This window comes from Sus scrofa, chromosome 18 (assembly GCF_000003025.6).
Source record: "Sus scrofa isolate TJ Tabasco breed Duroc chromosome 18, Sscrofa11.1, whole genome shotgun sequence".
NCBI classification, from domain to species: domain Eukaryota; kingdom Metazoa; phylum Chordata; class Mammalia; order Artiodactyla; family Suidae; genus Sus; species Sus scrofa.
The window spans coordinates 17,507,869-17,535,385 of record NC_010460.4 but is presented as its reverse complement, the minus strand read 5'-3'; the positions used below and the strand labels follow the sequence as shown (position 1 = coordinate 17,535,385).

The 27,517-nt window shown below is 36.3% G+C and overlaps 1 protein-coding gene across 9 annotated transcripts in view; it reads left to right on the top strand.

Moving 5' to 3' along the window:
- The window catches only part of MKLN1 (muskelin 1), a 338,714-nt gene that overhangs the window by 297,134 nt on the left and 14,063 nt on the right, over positions 1 to 27,517 (top strand). For all 9 annotated transcript variants that reach the window (XM_021078931.1, XM_021078932.1, XM_021078930.1 and 6 more), the window contains 5 exons: positions 1,829 to 1,976; positions 2,875 to 2,989; positions 5,148 to 5,287; positions 11,477 to 11,579; positions 19,854 to 19,908. In XM_021078931.1, the coding sequence (XP_020934590.1) occupies positions 1,829 to 1,976; positions 2,875 to 2,989; positions 5,148 to 5,287; positions 11,477 to 11,579; positions 19,854 to 19,908 (561 nt within the window). The remainder of the gene's footprint in view (positions 1 to 1,828; positions 1,977 to 2,874; positions 2,990 to 5,147; positions 5,288 to 11,476; positions 11,580 to 19,853; positions 19,909 to 27,517) is intronic.

Sequence of the window (27,517 nt, the reverse complement as noted above, 5' to 3'; positions counted from 1 at the left end):
TTGATGACACAGCCTCACTTTACAAAATTCAAAATCTCTTTCCCTCTCCACTGATTTCTGTTCCACCCAGAATTTCCATTTCCTCGGTGGGCCCTTTTTTTACGTAAGCAGTTTGTTGCAGTAGTTTATAATAAGTTATACAAGTCTGATATTTGCATTTTAAAGGATTATAGAATAGGGGCTAGCAGCAGTTTTTTTCTTTGAAGAGCCAGATATAATTACTGCCGTTGCAGCTATTCATCCTTGCTACTGGGGGTGAAATCAGCTACAGACAAAATGTAAATGAATGGATGAGGCCTGATTTGACCCTAGGCAGCATAGATCAGTCCACAGTTTGTCAACCCATGTTGTAGGATTCTTAATTCAAAGGCTCAGTGTTAATCCAAAATGGGATGAAGAAATTTAAGTACAGTACATTCAGGCAGTTATGTCCTCCACTTCTACTACTAATGAAAATTATTTTATTTCTTTACTATTTTATCCTTCTTCCAAGATTATCTGAGGAACAGAGGTCAGAATTAGGGCACTTTTGAAAGTTTATCAAGACAAATTAGAAAATACAACTAAAAATGACATAGCATGAAAGTTAAGGTTATTATTAAGATTAGGTTCGTGTGTCTGTGTATAAATAAGTGTATTTGCATAAAGATGTATTCAAATTATATATTGTGTTATATATGTGTGTGTGTGCATTTAATATTTTAATATATTTACTGTGGGATGCATTTCGGAATAGCCTCTAAAATATCCAAACAAATTTATTGAGTATGAATGTCAAAGGACACATGAATTTAAGGAAAACTAGGAAAAAATAAATACTTCAAATTTGATCTTGCTAAAGTAGATAAAGACAAATAAATATCAGTGTGCTTAGCATCTCCTCCCATAGTATTCTGGATTGATTGAAATGTTTTACTTCAATCTGATGTTTGTTTAGTTTTTTGAGTATATAATTGTTCATGTATAAAAGAAATGTAGCGTTGAAACAATGGCTTTGTTTTAGATCTATGGCAAATTTGTTGCGATTCGAAATAAAATTATATTTCAACCAATATTTCCAAGTAACAATGAGAAAGTTTGCATTTGCCATATCAGTGTTTTACAACATACTGACTAATACAGAATGACCGTCATTCATATAATGGATTTCTCAGAAAAAGTATTTTCTCAGAAAATTAATTCTGGGGAGTTTGAGCCACTCAGGGAAACAAAATGGTATATTTTACCCCAAAATATTCTATTTTTCTTGGAAATTATTTCATTGTATGTCATGAACAGATATTTTAGATGACTCTGACCTTATTAAACAAACCTATATGTCAGAGTTTGCTTTTCTAGGTCAAGATTTGAATATTTTATCTCTGCCATTGAATTAGAGCTGACCCAGATAATAAGTCAGTTAAATAAAGCATTGCCCCTTCTCTCAGAAATGGTTACATTCCACACCTCTTTCCGCCTCTTCCCTCCTTCTAACTCCATCCTGGTAGTTAGCATTTATTTACTTTTTCAGCAAGTTGTTGGGTAACTATTATATGCCAGGCAGTGTTTTAGGCACTGGGAACAAAACAATGAAAAGTTTCTTTACCCTTACGGAGCTTACGTTCTAGATGGTCTTTCTTTCTTTGCCCTTATGGAGCTTACATTCTAGAGTGGAGAGAAAGCAATAAGAAATTGTTTTTTGTTTAGTATAAAAGTTATGTAGTGCGTTAGACGATAAGTGCTGTGGACATAGGTAGAGCAGGGTAAGGATGTATTAATCTTTTCTAGAGTAGTACTAATCTGTTAACTAATGTTAATACTGTCATCGTATTTTCTCTTCCATATGTAGTTCCAATGACAGGATTCACACAGAGAGCAACCATTGATCCAGAACTGAATGAAATACATGTCTTATCTGGACTCAGCAAAGACAAGGAAAAGAGGGAAGAGAATGTCAGAAATTCATTCTGGATTTATGACATTGTAAGGAATAGTTGGTAAGTAGCTCTTGTGCTGCAATCCCAGTGTAACATTTATTTGAGGTTGTCCGTTTATTCAGAAGAAGAAAAAAGATGGAAGGCTTATGTTAATTTATGATATCATACATTTTAATGTCAGTATTGGGGAGTGGAAAAGTCAGTATTGGTGCTTGTGTACACAGTGATGTTCAGCTGCTGGATTTTACCTCTATTCAATTGATAGATGTTTCCTGGTTTGAGAGTCAAAAGAATTGAATTTCAGTCTAACGTTTGCTACCAAGTAGATGTGTAAACTTGAGAACCATGTTCCCAGGTCTTAGTTTTATAAAATGAAGCTGTTTGACTACAGAAAGGTGGGGGGGTTTATTATTTAGCATTTTCAAACCAGGATCCTTTTGTCACAGAGCATCTCACAGAACTGCTGCACATTTTGTTTTGGGCAACACTGACCTAGAGGACCCAGCTCTAATGTTCTGCAGTTACTACAGAGTGAATATTTTCCTGAACAGCGGGACTCCAGAGAATTTCCTCCATTCAGTAATGGAGGATGTTGCTCATCAGCTAAGGAATTTATTATTTTCTAAAAAAGACATTTATGTACAATAGAAGTGAAAGCAATCCATTGTGAACTTTTTTGTTGTGAATAGATAAATGGTATATCATCCCTTTCACCCTCTGATTTAAGCCTTCATATATGCTGTTCCTGTTCTTGATGAACATTAAAGAATTTCAGAACTCAGTTCTAACAGTCAGATTATTTTATGAGAGTGACCAGAATTTTAAGATTTGGTGTGAACGATTTATGTTTTTTAACTGATAATTAAACATATAGTTAATTTGCTTGCTACGATTGTATTAACATTACGTGTGCTGCTAATTTTCTGGGATAGAATGCTTTAAGAGCAATGTTTTACAGGTCTTGTGTCTATAAGAATGATCAGGCTGCAAAGGATAATCCAAGTAAAAGTCTTCAGGAGGAAGAACCATGTCCACGATTTGCCCATCAGCTTGTATATGATGAATTACACAAGGTATGCAAATTGCATTGACCTGTAAACTTCCCATGACATACAATCTGATAGAATCTCAAAATATATGTTTCTAAATATTTTTACATAATTTGTATTAAAAATTATAATACATAACAGACACTTAATAGAATGTATAGTAGACATTCAATATCATTTCTCCCTGGAGTTCCCTTGTAGCACAGCAGGTTAAGGATATGGTGTTGTCTCTGCAGCCGCTCAGGTTGCTGCTGTGGTGTGGGTTTGATCCCTGGCCCAGGAACTTTCACATGCTGCTGGTATTGCCTAAAAAAAAAAAATCCCTAAAATTCCTTAAGAGAATAAACATTTTTGCATAGTCTGTAATTCCTGGCACTTTTCTTCTTATGAAAATGGTCAGCGGTTGCTGCTGCTCAGCTGCTTAGATCTGATACAGAGAATGGTCTGTTGTTTCTACAGCATGAATATGAAGTAGATGTACACTTTGCAGCATTTGTATACTTTTTTCCATGATTTGAGAAGACACATACATATAACTTCGGGCTTTTAGATTTTCCCGAAGTTATATGTATGTGTCTTCATATAAGAAGTCTTATATTTATTTTTCCTATCTACAATTGACACATCATTTCCATCATTGTGAAAATAGTCCTGAAGTTTCAATGTCACTAAGTAGTCAGAGTAGTTTAACTATTACTCCCTTAAACTTTACATGTAGCTTAATGACTGTACTCAGCTTATGTCAAAAATTGCTGACAGAACCTGTATTAATTCTGTTTAGGCCATAGCTGATTATTTAAATTCTCTATAATTTGAGAACATTAAGTAAAAGTTACCGTGGAAGTAAGTAAAAGCCCTTTCTCTAAGAGTCTCCCAAATTAAAGTATAAATGATTTTCCGGAGTTCCCGTCGTGGCGCAGTGGTTAACGAATCCAACTAGGAACCGTGAGGTTGCGGGTTCGGTCCCTGCCCTTGCTCAGTGGGTTAACGATCCAGCGTTGCCGTGAGCTGTGGTGTAGGTTGCAGACGCGGCTCGGATCCCGCAGTGCTGTGGCTGTGGCTCTGGCGTAGGCCGGCGGCTACAGCTCCGATTCGACCCCTAGCCTGGGAACCTCCATATGCCGCAGGAGCGGCCCAAGAAATAGCAACAACAACAACAACAAAAGACAAAAGACAAAAAAAATAAAAAATAAAAAAAAATAAATGATTTTCCATCTATAAGATAGAAATATTATCTCTGGTGTATAATACTGATTATAAATGTTTTCAGAATTTCAGGTAGTGCTTTAATACTTTGAGTACAGAATATTACTAAAACCGTAATTATAGTGAAATCATTGTTGCTTTCCTTTTACATTTCTTATTCGGTGTTAATTGAATAGTATTTTAAAAGTTATTTCACAAATCATCTGTGCCATTTAATATTCGGTATTAAGGCTAAAGCAAAATTAAGATGTTAAAGTTGTGTTTTTTGGGTTCTTTTTGTCTTTTTAGGGCCACACATGTGGCATATGGAGGTTTCCAGGCTAGGGGAGAATTCAGAACTATAGCTGCCAGCCTGTGCCACAGCCACAACAGCTCAGGATCCGAGCTGCATCTGTGACCTACCCCACAGCTCACGGCAACACCAGGTCCCACTGAGCAAGGCTGGGGATCGAACCTGCGTCCTCATGGGTGCCAGTCAGAATTGTTTCCTCTGAGCCACAATGAGAACTCCAAGATGCTAAAGTTTTTAAAACTTCTAGTTAATGTCAGCCTCCAGTGATTCAACTTGTGTGTGGGTTTTTTAAAAGATAACATTTTATTATGATTAACACTTGATTAACTGGTAATTCCCATTGTTTGTTGCCTTAGGCAAACTCTATCTTGGAGTATCTTATTATCATTGCTTTTGTTTTGTGTCTTCTATTTTGAGTATAATTGTGGTAATGCAATTTATTTTAACGTAAAATGTAATTTAAGGAAGTAGCCACAGTACTTTAAAGTAAAATGAAAAGTTGAGAAAAATCAAAAGAGGCTTTTGGTAGAAATGCACTGATTTTTTTTTTTTTTTTTTTTGGTATGAGTAAAGCTAGTTGCCTGTTACACACTACTACCAAAATGAAGAAATTTTACTGCAACTTCTATAGTTTCTTGAGTATGCATGCATTTTTAAAAATCCGGTTTGTTTTATTTATTATAGGTTCATTATTTATTTGGTGGGAATCCAGGAAAATCTTGCTCCCCAAAGATGAGATTAGATGACTTCTGGTCACTGAAATTGTGTAGGCCTTCAAAAGATTACTTACTGAGACATTGCAAGTACCTCATAAGGAAACACAGGTATAAAAATAATTCATTAAAAACTTTTATTTAACATTATCAGCGATTGTTGTTATTACCTAAGCTTTGGAGATGTTACCTTGTCTTTGGAAATTTAGTGACATGACAATGTAAATACTGCTAAGATCATCATTTTTGTGCATGTCCTATTACTCTTATCTTTGCTTTCGTCTTTCAAAGGAAGACACAAAGGGAAGATAGATCTTGATGCTAAAAATTATAAAGGTGATTAAACCTGCCTTCAAGTAACTCAAGGTCTAACCACTACAAATTACATCAGTTCTAGATTATTGACATGTTTAGCTGATTGTTGACTCTCTTAACAGTGAATGTGATGACATAGTTGACTAAATAATCTCTTTATAACTCGATGTTTCAGAATGCAGCTTTAAATATGGTTTTAGTTTTACATCATTACGTTTGCCGTTTAGTTGCAAAATCACGTAACCAAACATTTTCATATATATCTCCTTGGTCATGTTTCCTTTTTAGCCTTAGCAGGTGATAAGCTACTGAAAAATGTAGAAAAATACATCTGTCCCTTTGGTTACTAACAGTGTTAGATTGTAGTTTGTAGGGAGAGAAGGTTAGTTTTTAATGATAATAAGTACCATTTATAAGCAATTTTTGTGTGCTAGATGCTACGTATTATTCTCATAATAAGCTTGTTAGGTAGGTACTATTACTATTGCTCTTTTATAAAAGAAGAAATGGAAGCATTTTTAAATGGATTGTATAACTCATCTAAGGTTGTCACTCACCTGTACATGACAGAGCCAGGATTTGATCCAGAGTATTTGACTCCAGAGTTTGACACTTCACCACCCCTACCTCTACATACATATATATATATATATATACATACATGCATCCATATGTGCGTTTGTATGTGTGTTATAGTTTATATAAAATATAGGTACATAAAATTTCTGTGTTCCTTTATCATATGTTTATTATTTCTCTGCTTTCACAAGTTGTGCTTGAGCAATAAATTAATAACAGAAGCTAATTACTTCTGTTACTTTGACATTACTATGAATAATTGAGTACTTCCTAAAGAATTTACAGGAGAAAGGGTCTGAATCTTCACTTTGGCTGGATAGTGAGAGATAAAGTCTCTCATTAATAAGATTTAAACTTAAGATACCTTCAGCTAATGTTTACACTGCTAAAATTGTTCTTTTTGGTACTTTACTTAATGCTAAACTTTGTTTTTTAAAAGGATACGAATTTGGAAAAATCTTAGTTTTTGGATTTTTTTCCCTGAATCGGATATAACAACTATAGTTGGAATGTGTTTTTTGCTTTTTTTTTTTTTTTTAGGGCCATACCTGCTGCATATGGAAGTTCCCAAGCTAAGGGTTGAATCAGAGCTCCAAAAGCCTGCCTACATCACAGACACAGCAACTCGGGATCTGAGCTGTGTCTGCGACCTACGCCACAGCTCACAGCAATGCCAGATCCTTAACCTACTGAATGAGGCCAGGAATCGAACCCACAACCTCATGGATCCTAGTCGGATTCATTAACCGTTGAGCCATGAAGGGAACTCCTGTAGTTGGAATATTAAGTTGAGCTTCTTAAAAAAAATTCCTGACCAAAAGCCTATTAATGATTAAAGGAGGTTGTTTAGTGCTATATGTAAAAAATTAGAACTTACTTAAAAACACTTTCTTCTGGCTCTTTTTTTTTTTTTTTTTTTTGTCTTTTGTCCTTTTTTAGGGCCACACCCACAGCATATGGAAGTTCCCAGGCTAGGGGTCTAATCAGAGCTGTATCCGGAGCCACAGCAATGCCAGATCTGAGCCATGTCTGTGACCTACACAACAGCTCATAGCAACGCCTTAACCCACTGAGCGAGGCCAGGGATCAAACCCACAACCTCATGGTTCCTAGTCGGATTCGTTTCCGCTGCACCATGACAGGAACTCCTCTTCTGGCTTTTAATTGGAAAAGTAATACTTGATTAATAAAGAAAAATAAGTCCTTTCTCCCCACCAAAAAGAATTGAATCATTCCTCATCCCACCATTCAGAAATAATACTTTGGTGTATATCCTTCAAACTATATGTGCACAAGTAGATTTTTCTTTATGGAACTAAAAAATTGGGATCATCTTGCTTTGAATCTGATTTATTTTAATTAATTTAATTGTGTTATAAACATCTTATTACCATGTTAATAATACTTATGTAAGTATATAATTATGACATTTATAATAATACTTTCTTAATTACAAATCATAATTATAATAGCTATATAATGTTCTACTCTGTAATTTAGTCTCCTTTTGTAGAATATTTAGATTATTTCTAGCTTATTTGCAATTGTAAATAATATGGTAGTTAATGTTATTGTATACTTCTATATGCACCCCTATCCAAAACTGCAATAGTGGTAGAATTGATGAATTATAAGTTGCCCTCCAGAAAGTTAATTTTCATTCCTTTTGGAAGTAAGTACAATTATTCATTTTCCCACAGCCAGGCCATCCTGAGAAGTATTATTACTTTTGATCTTTGGCAGTCATTTTTCTCCTTTAAAAAATGCATCAGTAGGTAGATGGAATAACAATTTGTGGGAATCTGAAATATTATACATTATGGCATGTTTTAAGTTTCAAGTACAAAACATCATTACTAGTGACTTGTCATAGTAAAGGCACAAAGTGAGGTATGAAAGTGTGGTAAGGAGGAGTTCCCACTGTGGCACAAGAAAGTGGATAAGGAAAATAATAATCAGTAACAAATTATTTAAATTTTAACTTATACAGTGAAAGACTCTAGCAAGTCTTAAGATAAGAGAATGAATCATGAAATAAAGTGACTGAAGTTGAAAGGCAGCAAGTTTGCGTGACTGGGCAAATAATCAACCTTTGAAATTTGCTACTAAATAGTGAAAACAGGAATTTTTAAATATGCATTTGGAGGGAAAGAAGTATATTGAATGCCATGAAAGTGTCTTTATTCTTAGTGGTGCCACGTGATACAGAAAATAAAGTGCCATTATTTTTCCTTATATTATTCAATTTTCCAAACGTATTGATGATTTGGATGTAGAAAGGGGCAAAAGGAAAAAAAAATTAATAGGATTAGTTCTTGTTCCTTTATGGAGAGGGCAGAACTGTCGGCTGAAATATACTTCTAGACTGCAGACACAAATCCAAAATAGTAAGTTTTTGTAGGCCAAAAAAAAAGTTTAGAAAAAGAAAAAAACATAACTTCCAGGAAAATGAATCCCTTTGCTCGTTTTATTTAATAGGACAATAGGTGTGTGCTGGGTTAGGTTATCAGGTTACTAAGGATAAAGACATACTTAGGGAGTTCCCGTCGTGGCACAGTAATTAATGAATCCGACTAGGAACCATGAGGTTGTGGGTTCAATTCCTAGCCTTGCTCGGTGGGTTAAGGATCCGGTGTTACCGTGAGCTGTGGTGTAGGTTGCAGATGCGGCTCGGATCCCGCGTTGCTGTGGCTCTGGAGTAGGCTGGGCTACAGCTCCAATTAGACCCCTAGCCTGGGAATCTCCATATGCCTCGGGAGTGGCTCTAGAAAAGGCAAAAAGACAAAAACAAAACAAACAAACAAAAAAAACAAGACGTACTTAGGACAGCTCACTGAAAAATAATTTATTGTGAGAATATCCAGAGAATTAAGATACTTCCTCAGCACTTGAACAGTGAGGCCTAATGGAGAACTGTTGAGGATACTGAAACAGTTCCGATAGTTAGGAACTCCTGTGGTAGCTTTCCTAGTTACTGAGCCTTTCTCTTTCTGCTTCTTTCTATCTGCTTTTCCTGTTCTGGTAATTACTTTCTGACTCCGCTTTCCCTCATGGCTTCAGTAGGTGGCTAGGGTAGGTAGGAAGGAAGAGAAAGATAGGAAGGGCAGGAATCTCGCATCTCATGTCTTTTGCTTACTGCCTTCTGTGTTTTACATGGTTTCTGTGTCCTATGTAACTCACATTCAGATTCTCTGAGAGTATCTTTCCTAGAAAGAGTATCCCTATTGGAAAGAATTCTGCCAGGCCGCTTTATAAATTGCTCATCAAGCTCAAGACAGTTGCTTTTGGTTCAGATGCCACAACTCTGGTCTAATCCATTCTGGACAAGATGGTAGAATAATATGACCTAAAACTCTCATCTGAGGGTTGTAAGGCTGGCTGACAATCAGGGTATTATCTGGTACATGAAAACTGTAATGTTTACTAGTCTTTGCCCCTGCAGGTACCCTATCACTGAAATTAGCTCTAAAGACACGAAATTACTGATGCCATCAACTGAACCCAGTTGTAAAAGGCTTTTCACTATTTTCCTTTCTCAAATGAAATTAAATATCTTCTTTTCTTTCTTTCTGTATAATATTTGAAAAGCATACCAATTTATCAAAATAAATTTATATATAATTATGCTATTACAAAAGGAATTATTATTTAAATAGTCCCAAGCAGACTTTTTTTAATATAAAAGAACTCTTTTATTTCCTTTTCTGCTTTGGAATCAGAGAGATCATTGATTCTACTTCCACTTACTAGGTCTTATCTTGGTCAAATTCACTTTCTGGGCCTCAGTTTCTTTCTCTTCTTTTTTTTTCTTTTTTTTTTTTCTTTTTCTTCTTTTTTTTCTTTTTTTTTTCTTTTAATGATGACAAAACTTGTCATCATAGAGTTATCGTGAGGATGAATAATATATATAAGACACTTGATACAGTGTCTAGCACAAAGCAAATGGTTGCTACAGTTGTTTTTATCATTATTGCTAACCGAGTCATGGAAATACTCTCATTTAGTGTTAATGGTAATTATTAAAAGAACCTATATTCAGAGTTCCTGTTGTGGCTCAGCAGGTTATGAACCCAGCTCATGTCCATGAGGATATGGGTTCGATACCTGGCTTTGCTCAGTGGGTTAAAGATCCAGCATTGCTGTGGCTGTGGTGTAGGCCAGCAGCTGCAGCTCCAATGTGTCTCCTGGCCCAGGAACTTCCCTGTGCTGCAAGTGCAGCCCTGAAAAGCAAAAAAAGAAGTTATATTCATTTCGGTTTCTAAAGTACCTGTTTAAGCACCTTCAGTGAAAAGAATATTACACAAATCTAAGAGTATTTTTATCTCTACTTGTTTTTGTTTGTTTTGTTTTTTGTCTTTTTAAGGCCACACCCACAGCATATAGAGGTTCCCAGGCTGCAGGTCGAATTGGAGCTGCAACTGCTGGCCTACGCCACAGCCACAGCAACACCAGATCCAAGCCGTGTCTGCAGCCTGCACCACAGCTCACAGTAACATCAGATCCTTAACCCACTGAGTGAGGCCAGGAATCGAACCTGCGTCCTCGTGGATAATAGTCAGATTTGTTTCCACTGAGTCACTAAAAAACAACCTCTGAGTCACTAAAAAACAACCTCTGCTTGTTTTTTATGAAACATGTTTCGCTATTTTGTAGTTCCATTATATAAAAATTTGACATTTTTATGAAACATGTTTCGCTATTTTGTAGTTCCATTATATAAAAAACAACCACTGAGTCACTAAAAAACAACCTCTGCTTGTTTTTTATGAAACATGTTTCGCTATTTTGTAGTTCCATTATATAAAAATTTGACATATTCACTATTTTTGCAACTCTAACCTCTGCTTGTTTTTATGAAACATGTTTCGCTATTTTGTAGTTCCATTATATAAAAATTTGACATATTCACTATTTTTGCAGTTGATTTAATCTTAGTTTATAGTTTTAAGAGGAGGGTAGGGAGTTCCCGTCGTGGCACAGTGGAAACGAATCCAACTAAGAACCATGAGGTTGCGGGTTCGATCCCTGGTCTCGCTCAGTGGGTTAAGGATCTGGTGTTGCCGTGAGCTGTGGTGTAGGCCAGTAGCTGCAGCTCCGATTAGACCCCTAGCTTGGGAATCTCCGTATGCCTTGGGTGTGGCCCTAAAAAGCAAAAAAAAAAAAAAAAAGGAGGGTAGGAAGTGCTCTTATCCAGTCTCTAGGGCCCCAGCCTGGGCCTATCATCACATCTCCAGAGATTCCCCATATAAACAGTCTAGATATAGGGCGGTATTCTTACTTCTGGATTCTTAAACACAGGTTTTTTCGATATCCACAATATCTTCTTCGGACACAGAATATTCTACTCCAGGTCTAAGACATTTCTGATGTTTTCTCATAACTCATTATTCTTTTTTACTTTTCTAGGTTTGAAGAAAAGGCCCAAATGGATCCCCTTAGTGCTCTGAAATATTTACAAAATGATCTTTATATAACTGTGGATCATTCAGACCCAGAAGAGACGAAAGAGGTAAAAGTGGTAATAAACTTCAGAAATTAAGCATTTTTTAAAAATGTCTTTCTAGCTTACATTTGCTGCTTTTAGTCTTGGGTGCTTAAAGGAAAATGAGGGAGTTCCCATCATGGCACAGTGGTTCCGACTAGGAACCATGAGGTTGTGGGTTCGATCCCTGGCCTTGCTCAGTGAGTTAAGGATCCGGCGTTACCGTGAGCTGTGGTGTAGGTTGCAGACACGGGTCGGATCTCAGACCTAGTGTTGCTGTGGCTCTGGTGTAGGCTGGTGGCTACAGCTCCAATTGGACCCCTATCCTGGGAACCTCCATATGCTGCGGGAGCGGCCCTAGAAAAGGCAAAAAGACCAAAAAGAAAGAAAGAAAGAAAATGAGGAAAATATGATGACACTAAAAATCTTAAAAATGTTACAGAGTAGATGAAATAAAAATTGAATAGACATATTTTCATGTGATAATATAAGATTCAAGTCACACAAAAACCCATGATGCATTCAGAAAAGGATTTTCAGGTATAAAGTTTTAACTTAGACATAATTTAGTTTTTGTGTTGGGAAGGAAATAGAAATTTTTACTTCCTCTGTAGTTAAGAGCTACTTAAGAGCTATGTAATGGTTCAGTATAAATTTTTTCTCTTGCTACTCCAAAAATCCCCTAAAAGAAAGAAAAAAAACCCTCCTTTTTTGTAAGGAGAAAGTGGAGAGGTTGGTGGGAGTAAAATCTTTGCTGGCTTGATATTTTGTTATCTGAATTTTGTAGCAGTATAGTTTGACCATAGGCTGCTAACTTCATTCATCTGTAGTCCCTAAACTTGAGAAATTAGTAACAAATCATTACTTTTCAGTTTTTTTTGTTATATAACATGGAATGGAAGCAACCGCTTCTAAGACTTAATATTCCTAGGACGTATTTGCTTATCCAGTGTGTGTGAGTGAATACACTTACAGTGAACTTCATGGTCTTATAATCTCTCTTCCTACTAACTTCTGAGATTCCTTTTGTCACTTTTTCCTTTTGCCAGCTATTCTTTTTTTTTTTGGCTTTTTAGGGCTGCACCGACAGCATATGGAGGTTCCCAGGCTAGGGGTCTAATCATAGCTTCAGCTGCTGGCCTACGCCACAGCCACAGCAACACCAGATCCAAGCCACATCTGCTGGTTACAGCACAGCCTATGGCAATGCCGGATCCTTAACCCACTGAGCAAGGCCAGGGATTGAACCCACAACCTCATGGTTCCTAGTCGGATTTGTTTCCACTGCACCACAAAGGGAACTCCACCAGCTATTCTTATTCGTAGTTCATCTAGCAGCATCTGAACTGCAATCCATTTTACCTTCAGCGCTCCAAAGTAGTGATTATATGTAGTTCTGTTCCTTACATCTGTTTCCCTATTAGCTGTTGCTTTGCTTTGGCTTTGTAATAGCAACATCAAACAGTATTTTTCTCTGTTCAGCGTTGACACAGGTTTCAGATTTAATGCTGAATGACTTTCAGATACCAGGTTCATTGTACTTTCAAGCAGTAGAGTCTGCGTGTCCTTGGCACGAAACAAAAAAATGGTCTTTCGTAGTTGCCTACTATGAAAATAAGCCTTATTTCTGTTACTCAGTATTGGTTATAGCCCTTCCCTAGGGTAGAGAATCAGTAGAGCACACTTTAAAACCCTGTGGAACGGGACAGTTAATTGTCTTTTCTAGAGTCTTCAGTCAATTCATGATACTATTTGAAATGGAAAGAATTATCATAATTTTGCCAAGTAGCAAAATGTATTTGGTTTAACCTATTATGACTTCTAAACTGAACATAGTTGTAAAGAGTCCATTATGTTAGACCATGCATTTGAGAGTTGTAGGTGGATTTTCTTATATTTTCACCATAGTCTATCTAATAAATGGCTATAGAATCTGGGAACATTCATTTTTCTCTTTTTAAAAACAAAACAAAATGTTGCATAGTAAATAATTTCAGCTGTGTAAGCTGCAAGTAGGCCAAAGAAAACAGACAGTTTGTTCTTAAAGCTAAACTAATGGAAAAACCAGGACAGGGAGGTATCTCGAGTTCAAGCAGAGTCATTTTAAGAATTTTGGTAGTGGGTTTCCTTTTTTCTCTTTTCCTAAATCGTATCAGATTGTGATTTTTGTGTGCCACAGACTTCCATTCCGTTTCTTAAAAGCTGTATCTATCAAGAATTGTTTAGCCCTAGTAGAAGCTAGTAATGTGATAGTGTATGTATATGCCAGCATCAGAATCACTTTAGAAACAGTACCTTCACCCTAAGATTCTTCTCTGTGTGCGCTTTTATAACACAAAACTGAAAACATACCTAAAAAACTGAGAATTACTGATCTTTAAGGTTATTGTTTTGTTTAAAAATGTGTGAACAGCTTTTGTTTTGGAAAAGAAATCCCTTGGTGACAGCTCCAGTATATATATATATGCACTTACAGTATTTGTTAGTGAGGCATATAGATCTTCATTTTCCTTATAAGAAATCATTCCCCTTATTGAGTAAGGCCTTACTACTGCTATTCAATTTCTGTAGTAGTTTGTTTTTGTTCTCTATGTGTGTTTTACAAAATTTTCATTATGGTAAATGATTTTATCAGCAACGAGAAGTGGCTTTTAGAGTACCCCTCCCCTTTTTTGGATGGTTATCATGATGGTGATCATCATTGTGCCTGTTAGTGAGGAAAAGATGGTAGACTATCAACTATATATCCTGGCTTTTTGCTTCCCTCCAGTCTCCAGAATATGGGTTCTAAACTGGTGATGAGTTTCTAAGAAAGCTTATGAAAATGATTTTTTTTTTTCCCTAGAAAATGGCCAAGAAAACAATGCCTAAATCAATACTACCATTTTCAGGGAGGATTCTATAAAAGAGAAGGAATGAGAAAAACAACTTTTCAGCCAGTGTTGCACATTTTGAATTAATTATCTTTCTGCTGATCTTTCAAAGTGCTGGTGTCATTCATTTAACACATGTGTATTAAGTCCCTACAATATTCCAGGCATTCTAGGCACAGGAGATACATCAGTGAACCAAACAAGCTGCCTAAGAGAAGGTACTTACATACTAATGGGGGAAATAATAAGCACATTAAATAAGCAAGTTATATAATGCATTAGAATTTGATAAATATAGAAAAGTCAAAAAGAGATCAGAAGTATAAGGGGTAAGAATTGAGCAGTTGCCGTATTAAATAGGGTAATCGTAATGGCCCTCATTTAGAAATCTGATTTGCACAAGGATTTGAAGAATGTGAGCAAGTGATCTAAGTAGATAATTTGAAGAAGATAGTTCCTAGCAAAGGAAGGGCTAGAGCAAAGACCCTAGTATGGGAGCATTTGGCTTTTTAGAACAGCAAGAAGCTTTTTGTAGCTGGAGTAGAGGTGGGGACAGTGAGAGTGGTCAGAGATGAGGTCAGAGATGTAAGGGCAGGGATTGGCAGAACAGATTGCGAGTGACTTCATCGTTAGGTCTTTGGCTTTTTCTGAATGAACAGGAACAGGCTCAGGGTTTTGTGCATGCAGAGGAGTGGTGACATCTGCTTTATGTTTTAATTAGATCACTCTGACGACTGTATTGAGAATAGACCGAAAGGGAACAAAGATGGAGGCCAAGAGACCTATAAGGCAGGTTGTAGAAATGTAACTAAGCACGGGGAATTGTTGCTCGGACCAAAGTAGTAGCAGTAGAAATGGTGAGAAGTAAAGTGGATTAGATTCTTAATATATTTTAAAGAAGGAATCAACAACATTATGACAGATTGAATGTAGGATTTGAAAGAAATGACTCCAAATTTTTGAGCCCGAAAAACTGGAAAGATGGAGTTACTATAAACTGAAAATAGAAGGTGGGGACTCCTGACTAGAATCAGGAGTTTAATTTTGCATATGTTCAGTTTGAGATGCCTGTGAAACAGGCAACTTGAGATGTTGAGGTGATAGTTGAATATTTGATTCTGGAATTTGGGAGAGAGGTCTGACTTTATTCAGATTGTGTGCTATTACTTGGTACTCATTAAAATTCTAGGCTAGTACATATCAGTGTCACTTATTTAATTGACTTGTTAAAATATCGGTTTTCTCCCCATCCTTCTATATATAGAGCCAGTGAAGTTTATCTTTCATCTTAGAAATTAGAAAAAAGGAACAAATTAATCCCACATAAATGGAAGATAGGAAATTGGTGAAATAGGAAACAATAGAAAAAAAATGTAAAAACCGAAAAATTTGTTCTTTGAAAAGGAGACTAAAATTGGTCAAACTCTAGCAAGACTTATCAAGAAAAAAAAGTAATGAAAGCATAAATTATCAACATCACAAATGAAGAGGAAATATTACAACCCTACGTATGTTAAAAAATAACTAAGGAGATACTATGAACAACTCTGTCCACAAATTCAGCAGATTGATGAAATGAATAAATTTCTTGAATGATTCAACTTACCAAAATTGATGCAAGAAGAATTAGAAAATCTTAAGGAGTTCCGTATCAATTACAGACAGATATTGAATTGGGGGGTGCATTTTATTTGTCTTTGCCAATATTGGCCATGGTTTAAGTTTAGCTTTATACACTTTTTTAAAAAAATTCTTTTCCATTATGGTTTATCATAGAACATTGAATATAGTTCTCTGTGCTCTACCTCGTTGTTTTTCCCCTCCATGTATAATAGCTTACATCTGAAAGACTGAATTTGTAATTGAAAATTTTCCAACAGAGAAAACTCTAGGCCTGAATGCTATATCAGTAAATTCCGTCGATTCTTCAAGGAGGAAAAACATACCAATTCTGAATAGATTATTAAAAATCAGAGGAAGACAGAACACTTTCTAAATCCTTTTATGAAGCATGATATAAAAAACCCAAGAAAGACATTACAGGCGAAGAAAATTACAGACTAGTACCTTTTGTGAATGTAGGTAAAAAATTCTTAAGAAAATGTTAACTAATTGAATTCAGCAATATATAAAAATGGTAATGCACAAGAGCCAAGAGGAGGTTTATCTTAGCAATACAGGGTTAGTTCAACATTTGAAATCAATCAGTGTAATTCTCCACATGTGCAGAATGAAGGAGAAAAACCACCGTTAAGTGAAGTAAAGCGTTTGACAGAATGTAAAACCTATTTGTGATTAAAAATAATAATAATAAAATCTTAAACCAGGAATAAAAAGAAATGTCATAAATCTCATAAAAGCATCTGTGAAAAGCACACAGCTAGTACGATACTTAATTGTAAAACATTAAACCCTTTCCCTTAAGATTATGTCAAAGGAAGAGATATCTGCTCTCAATACATCTATTTGGCATTGTGCCAGAAATCCTAGCTAGTGCAGTAAGGTAAGAAAAAGAAAGAAACAGCATATAGATTGGAAAGGAAGAAGTAAAATTGTTTGCATTATTGTGTACATAGAAAACCCCATACAATCTACAAAACAGTATACTAAGATAATTGAATTTAGCAAGGTCACAGAATACAAGGTCAATAAAATATGTTGTTAGTTTTATTATAATATTATTTTCTACCAGCAATGAACAGTTAGAAAATGAAGTTTTAGAACTTCTTTATATTAATATCAAAAATAATCAAATATGCAGAAACAAGTCTATTGAAAGAAATTAAAGAATACCTAAAGAAATGGACAGATAAATCACTTTTATGGTTTGACTAAAAATTATTGAGATGCCCATTCTCCCTAAATCTAATGCATTTCCTGTCATAGTTCCAGCCAGTTTGGATTTCTTTGTTGTTGTTGAGGAAATAGACAAACTTGCTCTGAAATTTAGTGGAACTGCAAAGGTTTTGGTCTAGCCAGAACAATCTTGAACAAAGAAAAAGTTGGAGGTCTCATACTTACTCCCTGATTTAAGGACTCTGTAGCGGCCCTAGTAATCAAGGTGGTGCGGTACTGCCTTAAGATTAGACAGATAAATCAATAGAACAGAACAGAGGTCATGTTCAAAATAGACTCATGTGCAATTAATTGATTTTTTTTTTTTTGATCAGAGCACCAAATACAGTGGGGAAAAAGTCGTTTTAACAAATGGTGCTAAATAACTGGATATCTCAACTCCTTTCTCACTCTTAACACAAAAATTAATTTAAGATGGATTATGGATCAGAATATAAAACTGAGAACAATAAAGCATTAAGAAGAAAACAGAATATCTTCACAACCATGGGATAAGCAAAGCTTTCTTAGACATGACACAAAAGGCGCTAATCAGAAAAGAAAAACCGTGACAAATTGGACTTTAACAAAACTAAAATTTCTACTCATTAAAAGACATCATCAAAAAAAAAAGACAAGCTACAGACTAAATAATACTTGTAATAGGTAAATCTGACTGAGGCTTGATCCCAGAATATGCGAAGAACCTCTGTATATTTTAAACTCTTCCTTTTATCCTTTTTTCCCTAACTCTCACTTAGTTACTTCTGGAATATTGTCCAATTTCTGACATTCAAAGGATCATTAATGAGGTGAAATTTTAAAGGCTGCAAGCATAAGTGTAAAATACATCCTGAGGAATCAGTGGTATCCACTTCTCAAGCCTTGCAAAGTGCCAAGTAACTTCTTTGAGATTCTACTCATTTGTCCAGTCTCATTCCTCCCTTTAACTTGCTTGTTTCCCAGCATCGTCATTCAACATAAATTAAATAGTTATCCTAATACTTTCATTTTTACCAATTTGTTCAAGTACCAGTAATGCAGTAGTTTTGTCTTATTTTGTCATTGTTCAGTTACACTGATTTAAACTAACCCTGGCTAACCTGGGAATCTAATCAACACTTAGTAATATTTTTTCAGTGTAAAAAAGGCCTTTGAGCCTTTATAATTATATAATAATACAATTATACATTACCATGGAAAACCAGTCTAAATTATAATTTAGGAATGGCTTACACATAATAACCATGCTTTTTTCTCAGTGTTTCATTTACACAGCAGAGACATTTTATTTTATGTTAGTGTGCATTTATTTTTAAAGTTCAGTAACTGTGTACAGGCATCAATCTCTTTATATGTGATAGATTCCCCAAATGAATCTTTTTTTTATTTTTTTTAATTTTTTTTAGTATTTTTTTAAATTGAGGTATAATTGATTTACAATATTATATTAGTTTCAGGTGTATAATAGTGATTCAATATTTTAATACATTATAGTGTATATTATATTTATATTACAAATACTGGCTATATTCCCTGTGCTGTACAGTATATCTTTGTAGCTTCTTTATTTATTTTTGCTTTTTAGGGCCGCAACTGCACCACATGGAGGGTCCCAGGCTGGAGGCAAATCTGAGCTACAGCCGCTGGCCTACACCACACCCACAGCAACACAGGGTCTGAGCCATATCTGCAACCTAAACCACAGCTCACAGCAATGCCAGATCCATTGAGTAAGCCCAGGGATTGAACCCACCTCCTCATGGATACTAGTTGGGTTCGTAACCTGCTGAGCCACACAGGAATTCCTACCTTATTTATTTTATACATAGTAGTTTGTACCTCTTAATCCCCTGTTCCTATCTTCCCCCAACCTGTTCCATTTTCTTATTGGTAACCACTAGTACTCTCTATCTGTGGGTCTGTTTCCATTTTGCTACATTCATTTATTATTTTATTTTTTACTTTACATGTATAAGTAGTAAAGTCCAGTGTTTGGCTTTCTCTGTCTGACTTAATTTCACTAAGCATAATACTCTCCATGTCCATCCATGATGTTTCAGAATTTTATCCTTTTTTTTTGGCTGCACCTGCAGCATGCAGAAGTTCCCAGGCCAGGGATTGAACCTGTGTTACAGCAGTGACAGTGCCTGATCCTTAACTCAGTAAGCCACTAGGGAACTCCCAGGATTTCATTCTTTTTTATGGCTGAGTAGAATTCCCTTGTATATGTATACCACATCTTTATTCATTCATCTGTTGATGAACAGTTAGTTTGCATCCATATCAGATTGAATCTGTGCCTGTGGCACAGTGACAACCAGATCCTTATACCCACTGAGCCACAGGGGAATTCTAATATATTTTTAAAGTAAAATAATTCCAGGATTTGGTCTGGTATTTTGGAAAATGATAATAGCAGTCCAAAAGAAAAGTCAGCATGTTCTTTATAGTGTACTTCTTGCCACTCTCTGGTGAATAGACTTATGCAACACATGTCCAGAGACATCCAGTGGCCAATAAATGGTCAGAATTATAAGGTTTTCCTCCAGTGTGCTTACCAAGCTAATTTGTTCCTATTTTTCTTTTACAGTTTCAGCTCCTAGCTTCAGCTCTATTTAAATCTGGTTCAGATTTCACAGCTCTAGGTAAGTGTTCCAGTGTAGTTTATCCAGCCATATGCCCTAGCATTTGGGAGGTTGGATTTTGATTTCTTTTAAATGAAATATCAGATGACATGTCATTCAAACAAATGAAGCAAATTTCAAGATAGCATGCAAAATTTCTAATAATCTGCCACAAAGTTATTTTCCAAGCATCAGTCACCAGTTCATGGATCGGTTTCCAGTTCCTATTATACCAATTGCTGGATTATTATGTAAACAGATGGCAGTAGAAGCCTAATAAAAATAAATTAATTTGTATAGCATTGTTTTGGAATGTAGGCTGTATTACTGATATATACTTACCATGAGACAACACTTGTGGGTTGAATGGTTTTCCTCTCATTTTGCTCTTTGTGGAATTGTGCATTATCAACAGAGTGGTTGGGGTGGGCAATGAAATGAATGTTTGAGATTAGAAATATGGGTTATCTCTTTCCTGAAAATGGGAATTTTTGTGTGTTTCTTAATTGTTCAAGTGTTTCTCAGACATCCCAGATATGGGCATCAGTGTTTACTTAATAGTACTCTTATTTAGTATTAATGAGTTATTAAAGTAGTTAAATTAGATTGTAGTAGGTGGAGACTCTAGAAGTTTCAGAACCCACAACTTTAGTCAGGCGACTTTTCAAGGATCCTATTGTTAGGATAAATCATTTATAGCTTCGTTTTTACAAAGAAAGTAGCTTTTTGAGATATGGAAATTCCTTGCTTTCCTCTTTTCATTATAAAATGCAGTTATACTGTGAATGCATATTAATCTCATTAATGCTGGTGCCGTTTTTATTTTGCCTTAAAGTTGAGCAATAATATTTTCTAGCATATGTAATATAAATACTTCTCTTTGTCTTTGGAATAAAATAACACTTTGGAATATCAGTGTAATTTCTTCAGTGTTTGTCCTCTTGTCTCTTAAAGGTGAAACATACTTCAAAGAAAAAACGCATGTAAAGAATTCTGGTGTTTTTCACTGGCATGGGAAAGAATAGCAAGTGTTTCTTGGGGTCCTGCCCTTTCTTCTTCCATAACAAGTAATTGAGCTTCACTACTGATCAAGGCCACTCCATCTGGAGTTTAATTCCAGATTAGATGTAGAATTCCACTAAGCAAGAGTACTGCTATAAAACATAGCTCCAGTAGCTTCTCCTAAAAGTTTAAATAATTGTTTATGACTGTTCCACTCACTCAGGGGCTTTTAAAAGATGTTTTCAGGTGGTATAAGCATAATTTTTTTGTGTGTGTCTTTTTTTAGGGCTGCACCCATGGCATATGGAGGTTTCCAGGCTAGGGGTCAAAGTGGAGCTACAGCTGCCGGCCTACACCACAGCCACAGCAACACCAGATCAGAGCTGCATCTGTGACCTACACCACAGCTCATGGCAATGTCGGATCCTTTAACCTACTGAGCAAGACCAGGGATCCAACCTGTGTACTCATGGATGCTAGTCAGGCTTGTTTCTGCTGAGCCACTATGGGAACTCCTTGCATAATTTTATAAATTTCATACCCTTTTGAATTTTGTCATTTGAAACAGATTTAGTGATACATGAATTGGGAACCTGGCACATAGATACTCAGTTTGAATGAATGTATGCCTTGTTAGGTATGAATACTGCAGCCCAGAACCATTATTTTTATTTTAGTGGTGGACAACCCTAAAATGTCTCTGGCTGACTTATATTTAGCCTTAGAACAAGAATTTCTTGGCAGTCATTTAAATATGTTAGACTGCTGTCAGCAAATATTTTACCTTTAACTTACCTCCTTTCATCTTTCTCTGCCTGATTCGCCATCAGGTAATGTTTTGCAGAACAGTTTGTTTTACTTGGATTCTAAACAGACTACATATACACTGAGATCAATACAAACACAGTAGAAAAAAAATACAAAACGGGAAAAGTCCAATGGGATTTTGTTTCCAATGTCATCTGAAGAGAGCAGTTTGTTTAGTAGTTAAGCGATAAGAGTGTATTATAGTGGTTAAGAGTCAGAATATAGGTTTAGGAGTTCCCGTCATGGCTCAGTGGTTAACGAATCCGACTAGGAACCATGAGGTTGCAGGTTCAGTCCCTGCCCTTACTCAGTGGGTTAACGATCCGGCATTGCCGTGAGCTGCGGTGTAGGTTGCAGACACGGCTCGGATCCTGCGTTGCTGTGGCTCTGGTGTAGGCTGGCAGCTCTAGCTCCGATTCAACTCCTAGCCTGGGAACCACCATATGCTGCGGGAGCGGCCCTAGAAAAAGGCAAAAAAAAGACAAGTAAATAAATAAATAAATACAATAAAGGTAACTTTGAGGAGTTAGCATTGTCACTTCTATGGCTCAGGTCACTGCTGTGGCACAGGTTCAAAGTGATCTTTAATCATTAATTTCTTCACGTGTAAAGTAGAAGTAGTGAGAGTGCTTACCTCAAGTTGTTGGTTTGAAAAATAGTAAAATAAATAAAAGTCAGCTCTGGCTCAGATTTGATCCCTGCCCAGGAACTTCCATGTGCCATGGGTGCAGCTGAAAAAAGAAAATATAATAATTATTAAATAAATAAATAAAAATAAACTACAGTGCTCTTCCACGAATGAGGAACCTTAGGTGTTTCATAGCATTTACTCTGCCCTTTTAGCCTTTATTCTTGCCACATCTACCAAACCTATATTCCAGCAAGATACTTCCTTCAGCCTCCTGTCTCTAGCCCACATGGTTTTGGGGGATTGTTTTGTCCACACCCACAGCATACGAAAGTTCCCTGGTCAAGTTTCAAACCTGCAGCACAGCAGCAACCTGAGCCACTGCAGTGACAATGCCGGATACTTAACCTGCTGAGCCACATGGGTACTCCTTAGCCCACATGTTTACAGGTGATTTTTGTATAATAATAAATTTATTTTAGAAAAAAGAAATGTACAAAGAAAATTCTCTCATTCTATCTAGGACAAAAATGAGGATCCTTACTGTTTCTTCACCATAAATAGGAAAAGCTACCTAGTTTGTATAGGATGTTAACTTAAAAGTATGTTCCTAATAGGTTACTCTTTTAGAGCAGTCATTGTCTTCAGTTATAGTAGTGGCAATAAAGTGATAGCTAATATTTATTGAGCACTTACTGTGGGGCCCAGTACTATCTAAACACTTTACATGTCATAACTCATTTAGTTTTCATAGTTAACCCTATAAAGTAGCAGTAGTATGATCCTTTTTTACATATGAAGAAACAAATTTGCTCAGAAATAGTGCTAATGAATAGTGAAACCAGAATTCATATCCCAGTAGTTTGAATTTAGAGCTCATTCTCTAAGTCACTAACTGTACTACCTGTCATTGAGCTTTACCAGTTTCCACTTAAGTTCCTCATTCTGCTGTGTGGTGAAAATGACTTGAGAGAAACAGTGGTTGGGAGCAAGAGGTTTTGAATCAATACCCTTTTTTTGTCCCATCTCTACCATTTAAATAGACATGTTGCTGTTGATGAGTTTTACTGGTGCCTCACCTATTTTTTTTATGTTTTTTTTTTTTTTCGATGTTGACAACAGATAAAGTTTTAAGATTCTCTTTGAACAATGTCTCTTGGTCTCGGTCTCCTTCCTTCAAGTGTAACCACCCATATCTGGCAGATATTTACACATGGACATACAGATAGAGTTGATTCTCATTATTCACAATAGTATTCTGTAAAGTCACCTGTAACACTGAATTGGTGAATACTGACCCATTGCTCTTATGGAAAAGAGTTAGATGAGCCTCTTGTCACAGAATTTTGTCAGTTTTTGTCAATATATAATGTTGCTTTAGGTGTGTTTCTGTTGAAAGGCACTTTCCTTATTTTTTTGTATTGCTGATTCATTAACAGAGAACTCATGCCAATAGCAATATAACTCATTCCTGAACAAAGCCTATCTAATGTGTCTTTTCTCCACAAGGCACATCACCGTCCTCTTATACTTGGGACCCTAACCAAGACTTCCACACTACACTCGGGGGCCATTTTAAGCTGTGAAGTCACCAACAAAACACAAAATGTGTGTCTCCTAACCCCAACCTCCCTCCCCTCCTCCTTGGCAACCACAAGTCTATTCTCTATGTCTATGAGTTTGTTTCTGTTCTGTAGATAGGTTCGTTTGTGCCATATTTTAGATTCCACATATAAGTGATCTCATATGGTATTTGTCTTTCTTTTTCTGACTTCATGTAGTCAAGAATCTCCAGTTCCATCCATATTGCTACAATTGGCATTATTTTGTTATTTTAAAATGGATAAGCAATGAGATCTTGCTGTATATATAGCACAAGGAACTATAACCAATCACCTGTGGCAGAACATGATGAAAGATAATATGAGAAAAAGAATGTGTGTTTGTGTGTGTGTGTATATATAACTGGGTCACTTTGCTGTACAGCAGGAATGGACAGAACATTGTAAATCAACTATAATAAAAAAATATTTTTAAAAAACACAAAATGTGAAAAACATGACACCCAGTAGACTGTGAAAAAGACAGTTGTTTATAGTATGAGAGCTGAAACAGGAAGGCAGGGCATTACCTAGTTTGACCTCAGCCAAGAATATATGCATGTGGCAACTCAAATTTTTTGCCACTGTGCACATGTCTGTGAGTGACCACAAAAATGGCACAGATACTGATTTTAGGGTTACAAATTTTAGCAGGTAGGCAAATGCACAGATACGGCATCTGTGAATAATGAGGATCAACTATATATATGCACAGGTTTAGATGGATGGTTTTGTGTGTTCCAGTTTCATTTATTGGGTAATTTAAAAACACGTATTCTCTGCATATTTTTTTTTGATGTGGCTTGGAGATTTTTGCATGAAACTGTACTAGATTTATTGTATTCTTAGTGATATACAATATTCCATAAAAGGGATCTACCGTAGTTTAACCATTCATCTAATGATAGTGTAAATTTCAAGTTCCTCATTGGTAAATGGTGAATAAAAATAAAAGGCATTCTCTTGAGGGTTAAATGAACTTATTTAGCACATTGCCTACAATTTAATAAGCACTCATGTAGTTAATAAAAATAAATAAATGGGCTTTGGAGTCAGACAGGGGTTCACACTCCATACTCTTCCCTCACCAACTATGATAATTATTAAATTACTGACTCTCTCTAATCTAAGCTGTCTCATCTGAAATTGAAGTTTATGATAACTACTACTTTTTTTGTCACAATTAATGTTCATTGTGAATTCATTGTCACAGTGAATGGTCATATATAAAGAACCTAACATGTAGTAGGGGTTCAGGTGTTGTTTCCTTCCCTCCTAAATCATTTGATCTCATCAAACTGGTTTTATTTTATAGAGTACTATCACAGAATCAGTGTCTTCTCTTAAAAACATAATGTAGGAGTTCCCGTGGTGGCACATTGGTTGACGAATCCGACTAGGAACCATGAGGTTGCAGGTTCGATCCCTGCCCTTGCTCAGTGGGTTAAGGATCTGTCTTTGCCATGAGCTGTGGTGTAGGTCGCAGACACGGCTCGGATCCCATGTTGGTGTGGCTCTGGCATAGGCCAGTGGCTACGGCTCCGATTAGACCCCTAGCCTGGGAACCTCCATATGCCACGGGAGTGGCCCTAGAAAAGGCAAAAGACAAAAAAAAAAAAAAAAAAAAAACATGATGTACCAACAGTTCCCTGGTGGTCTAGTGGTTAGGATTCAGTGTTTTCACCACTGTAGCCCAAGTTCAATCCCTGGTCTGGGAACCGAAATCTCACATCAAACCACTGCACACTGCATCCAGGGGAGGGGATATATATATATATGTGTGTATATGTATTATATATACATATATATATATCTTTATGTATGTTATACACACACACGCATAATGTACCACAATATTTTTACAAAATAAGTTGAAAATAAAGCAATTTTGAAAACTCCAGAGCATAGAATAGAAAATAAGAATATAATCTCACCATTTAGAAATAGCCATTTTTTTATGCTTTGGAGTGTTTCCTTCCATTAATTTATATGATAGTAGGCTTTGTTATATCTTAAGCTCATCTCAAAAAAGTAAACATTTGCCCTTACACTTAAAATAGTAATAATTTTTTTTTAAATAAAGATGAATGTACCTTTCTTGAGGCGTTGTTTATTTTCCTTCCAGGAAACTGGTATCCTTGGCAATGTTCTTTCTGCTTTGTTCGAATTCTTTACAAGATTAAAAGATGAATGGCATCTAAAACTGTCTTCCGGAGTTCCCGTCGTGGCGCAGTGGTTAATGTATCCGACTAAGAACCATGAGGTTGCGGGTTCGGTCCCTGCCCTTGCTCAGTGGGTTAACGATCCGGCGTTGCCGTGAGCTGTGGTGCAGACGCAGCTCGGATCCCGCGTTGCTGTGGCTCCGGCGTAGGCCGGTGGCTACAGCTCCGATTCAACCCCTAGCCTGGGAACCTCCATATGCCGCGGGAGTGGCCCAAGAAATAGCAACAATAACAACAACAACAACAACAAAAAGACAAAAGACAAAAAAAAAAAAAAAAAAAAATAAAATAAAATAAAATAAAACTGTCTTCTGAGTTGAACAAAATTTGGTCCAATTTTAAATAGTCTTCACTGAGTATCATGGCATATATAACTTTGACACCTTTTCTGTTTCCGATAGTACTCAGCAGGGCTCTCAGGCCTCTGTTAGTCGTCTTAGGAATGGGGAAAATCAAGAATATTTTTTTCATTTTCATATGTGTGTAAGAATTTTTTTTTTTTTTTTGGTCTTTTGTAAGAAATTTGAAGTAGCTGGGAGCAGTACACCAACTGACTAAAGGAAAGAGGCATCTCAGTGAATATTTCCTTGGCTGGAGTGAACTTGAAAATTAAATATTACTAGAGGTTAAAAGGAGAAAAAAAATCCTACAGTTAAACGGTCTTCACCTTTTAAGAATAGAATATTCATTTGGATAAAAGGACTTCATTTCTTTCTATTTTTCACAAAATGTGTGCCTAACATAGAGTCTGGTGCCTAGTACCATAAATGGTATTTACTATGTGCCAGGTACAATTCTGTGTATTATGATTTTTTTTTCTTTTTTTTTTTTTTTTTGTCTTTTGTCTTTTTAGGGCTGCATCCGTGGCACATGGAGATTCTCAGGCTAGGGGTCGAATCGGAGCTGTAGATGCAGGCCTATGCCACAGGCACAGCAACAAGGATCCCAGCCGCATCTGCGACCTATACCACAGCTTACGGCAATGCCAGATCCTTAAGCCACTGAGCGAGGACAGGGATCAAACCCGCAACCTCATGGTTCCTAGTCGGATTTGTTTCTGCTGCACCACAGCAGGAACTCCTAAATGCATTTTTTAATGATCTTTATTTTTTCCATTATAGCTGTTTTACAGTGTTCTGTCAAGTTTCTACTGTACAGCAAAGTGACCCAGTCACACACACACATATATATTCCTTTTCTCACATTATCCTTCATCATGCTCCATCACAAGTGACTAGATATAGTTCCCAGTGCTATACAGCAGGATCTCATTGCTTATCCATCCCAAATGCAATAGTTTGCATCTATTAACCCCAGCCTCCCAGTCCATTCCACCCCCTTCCTTCTCCCCCTTGGCAACTGCAAATCTG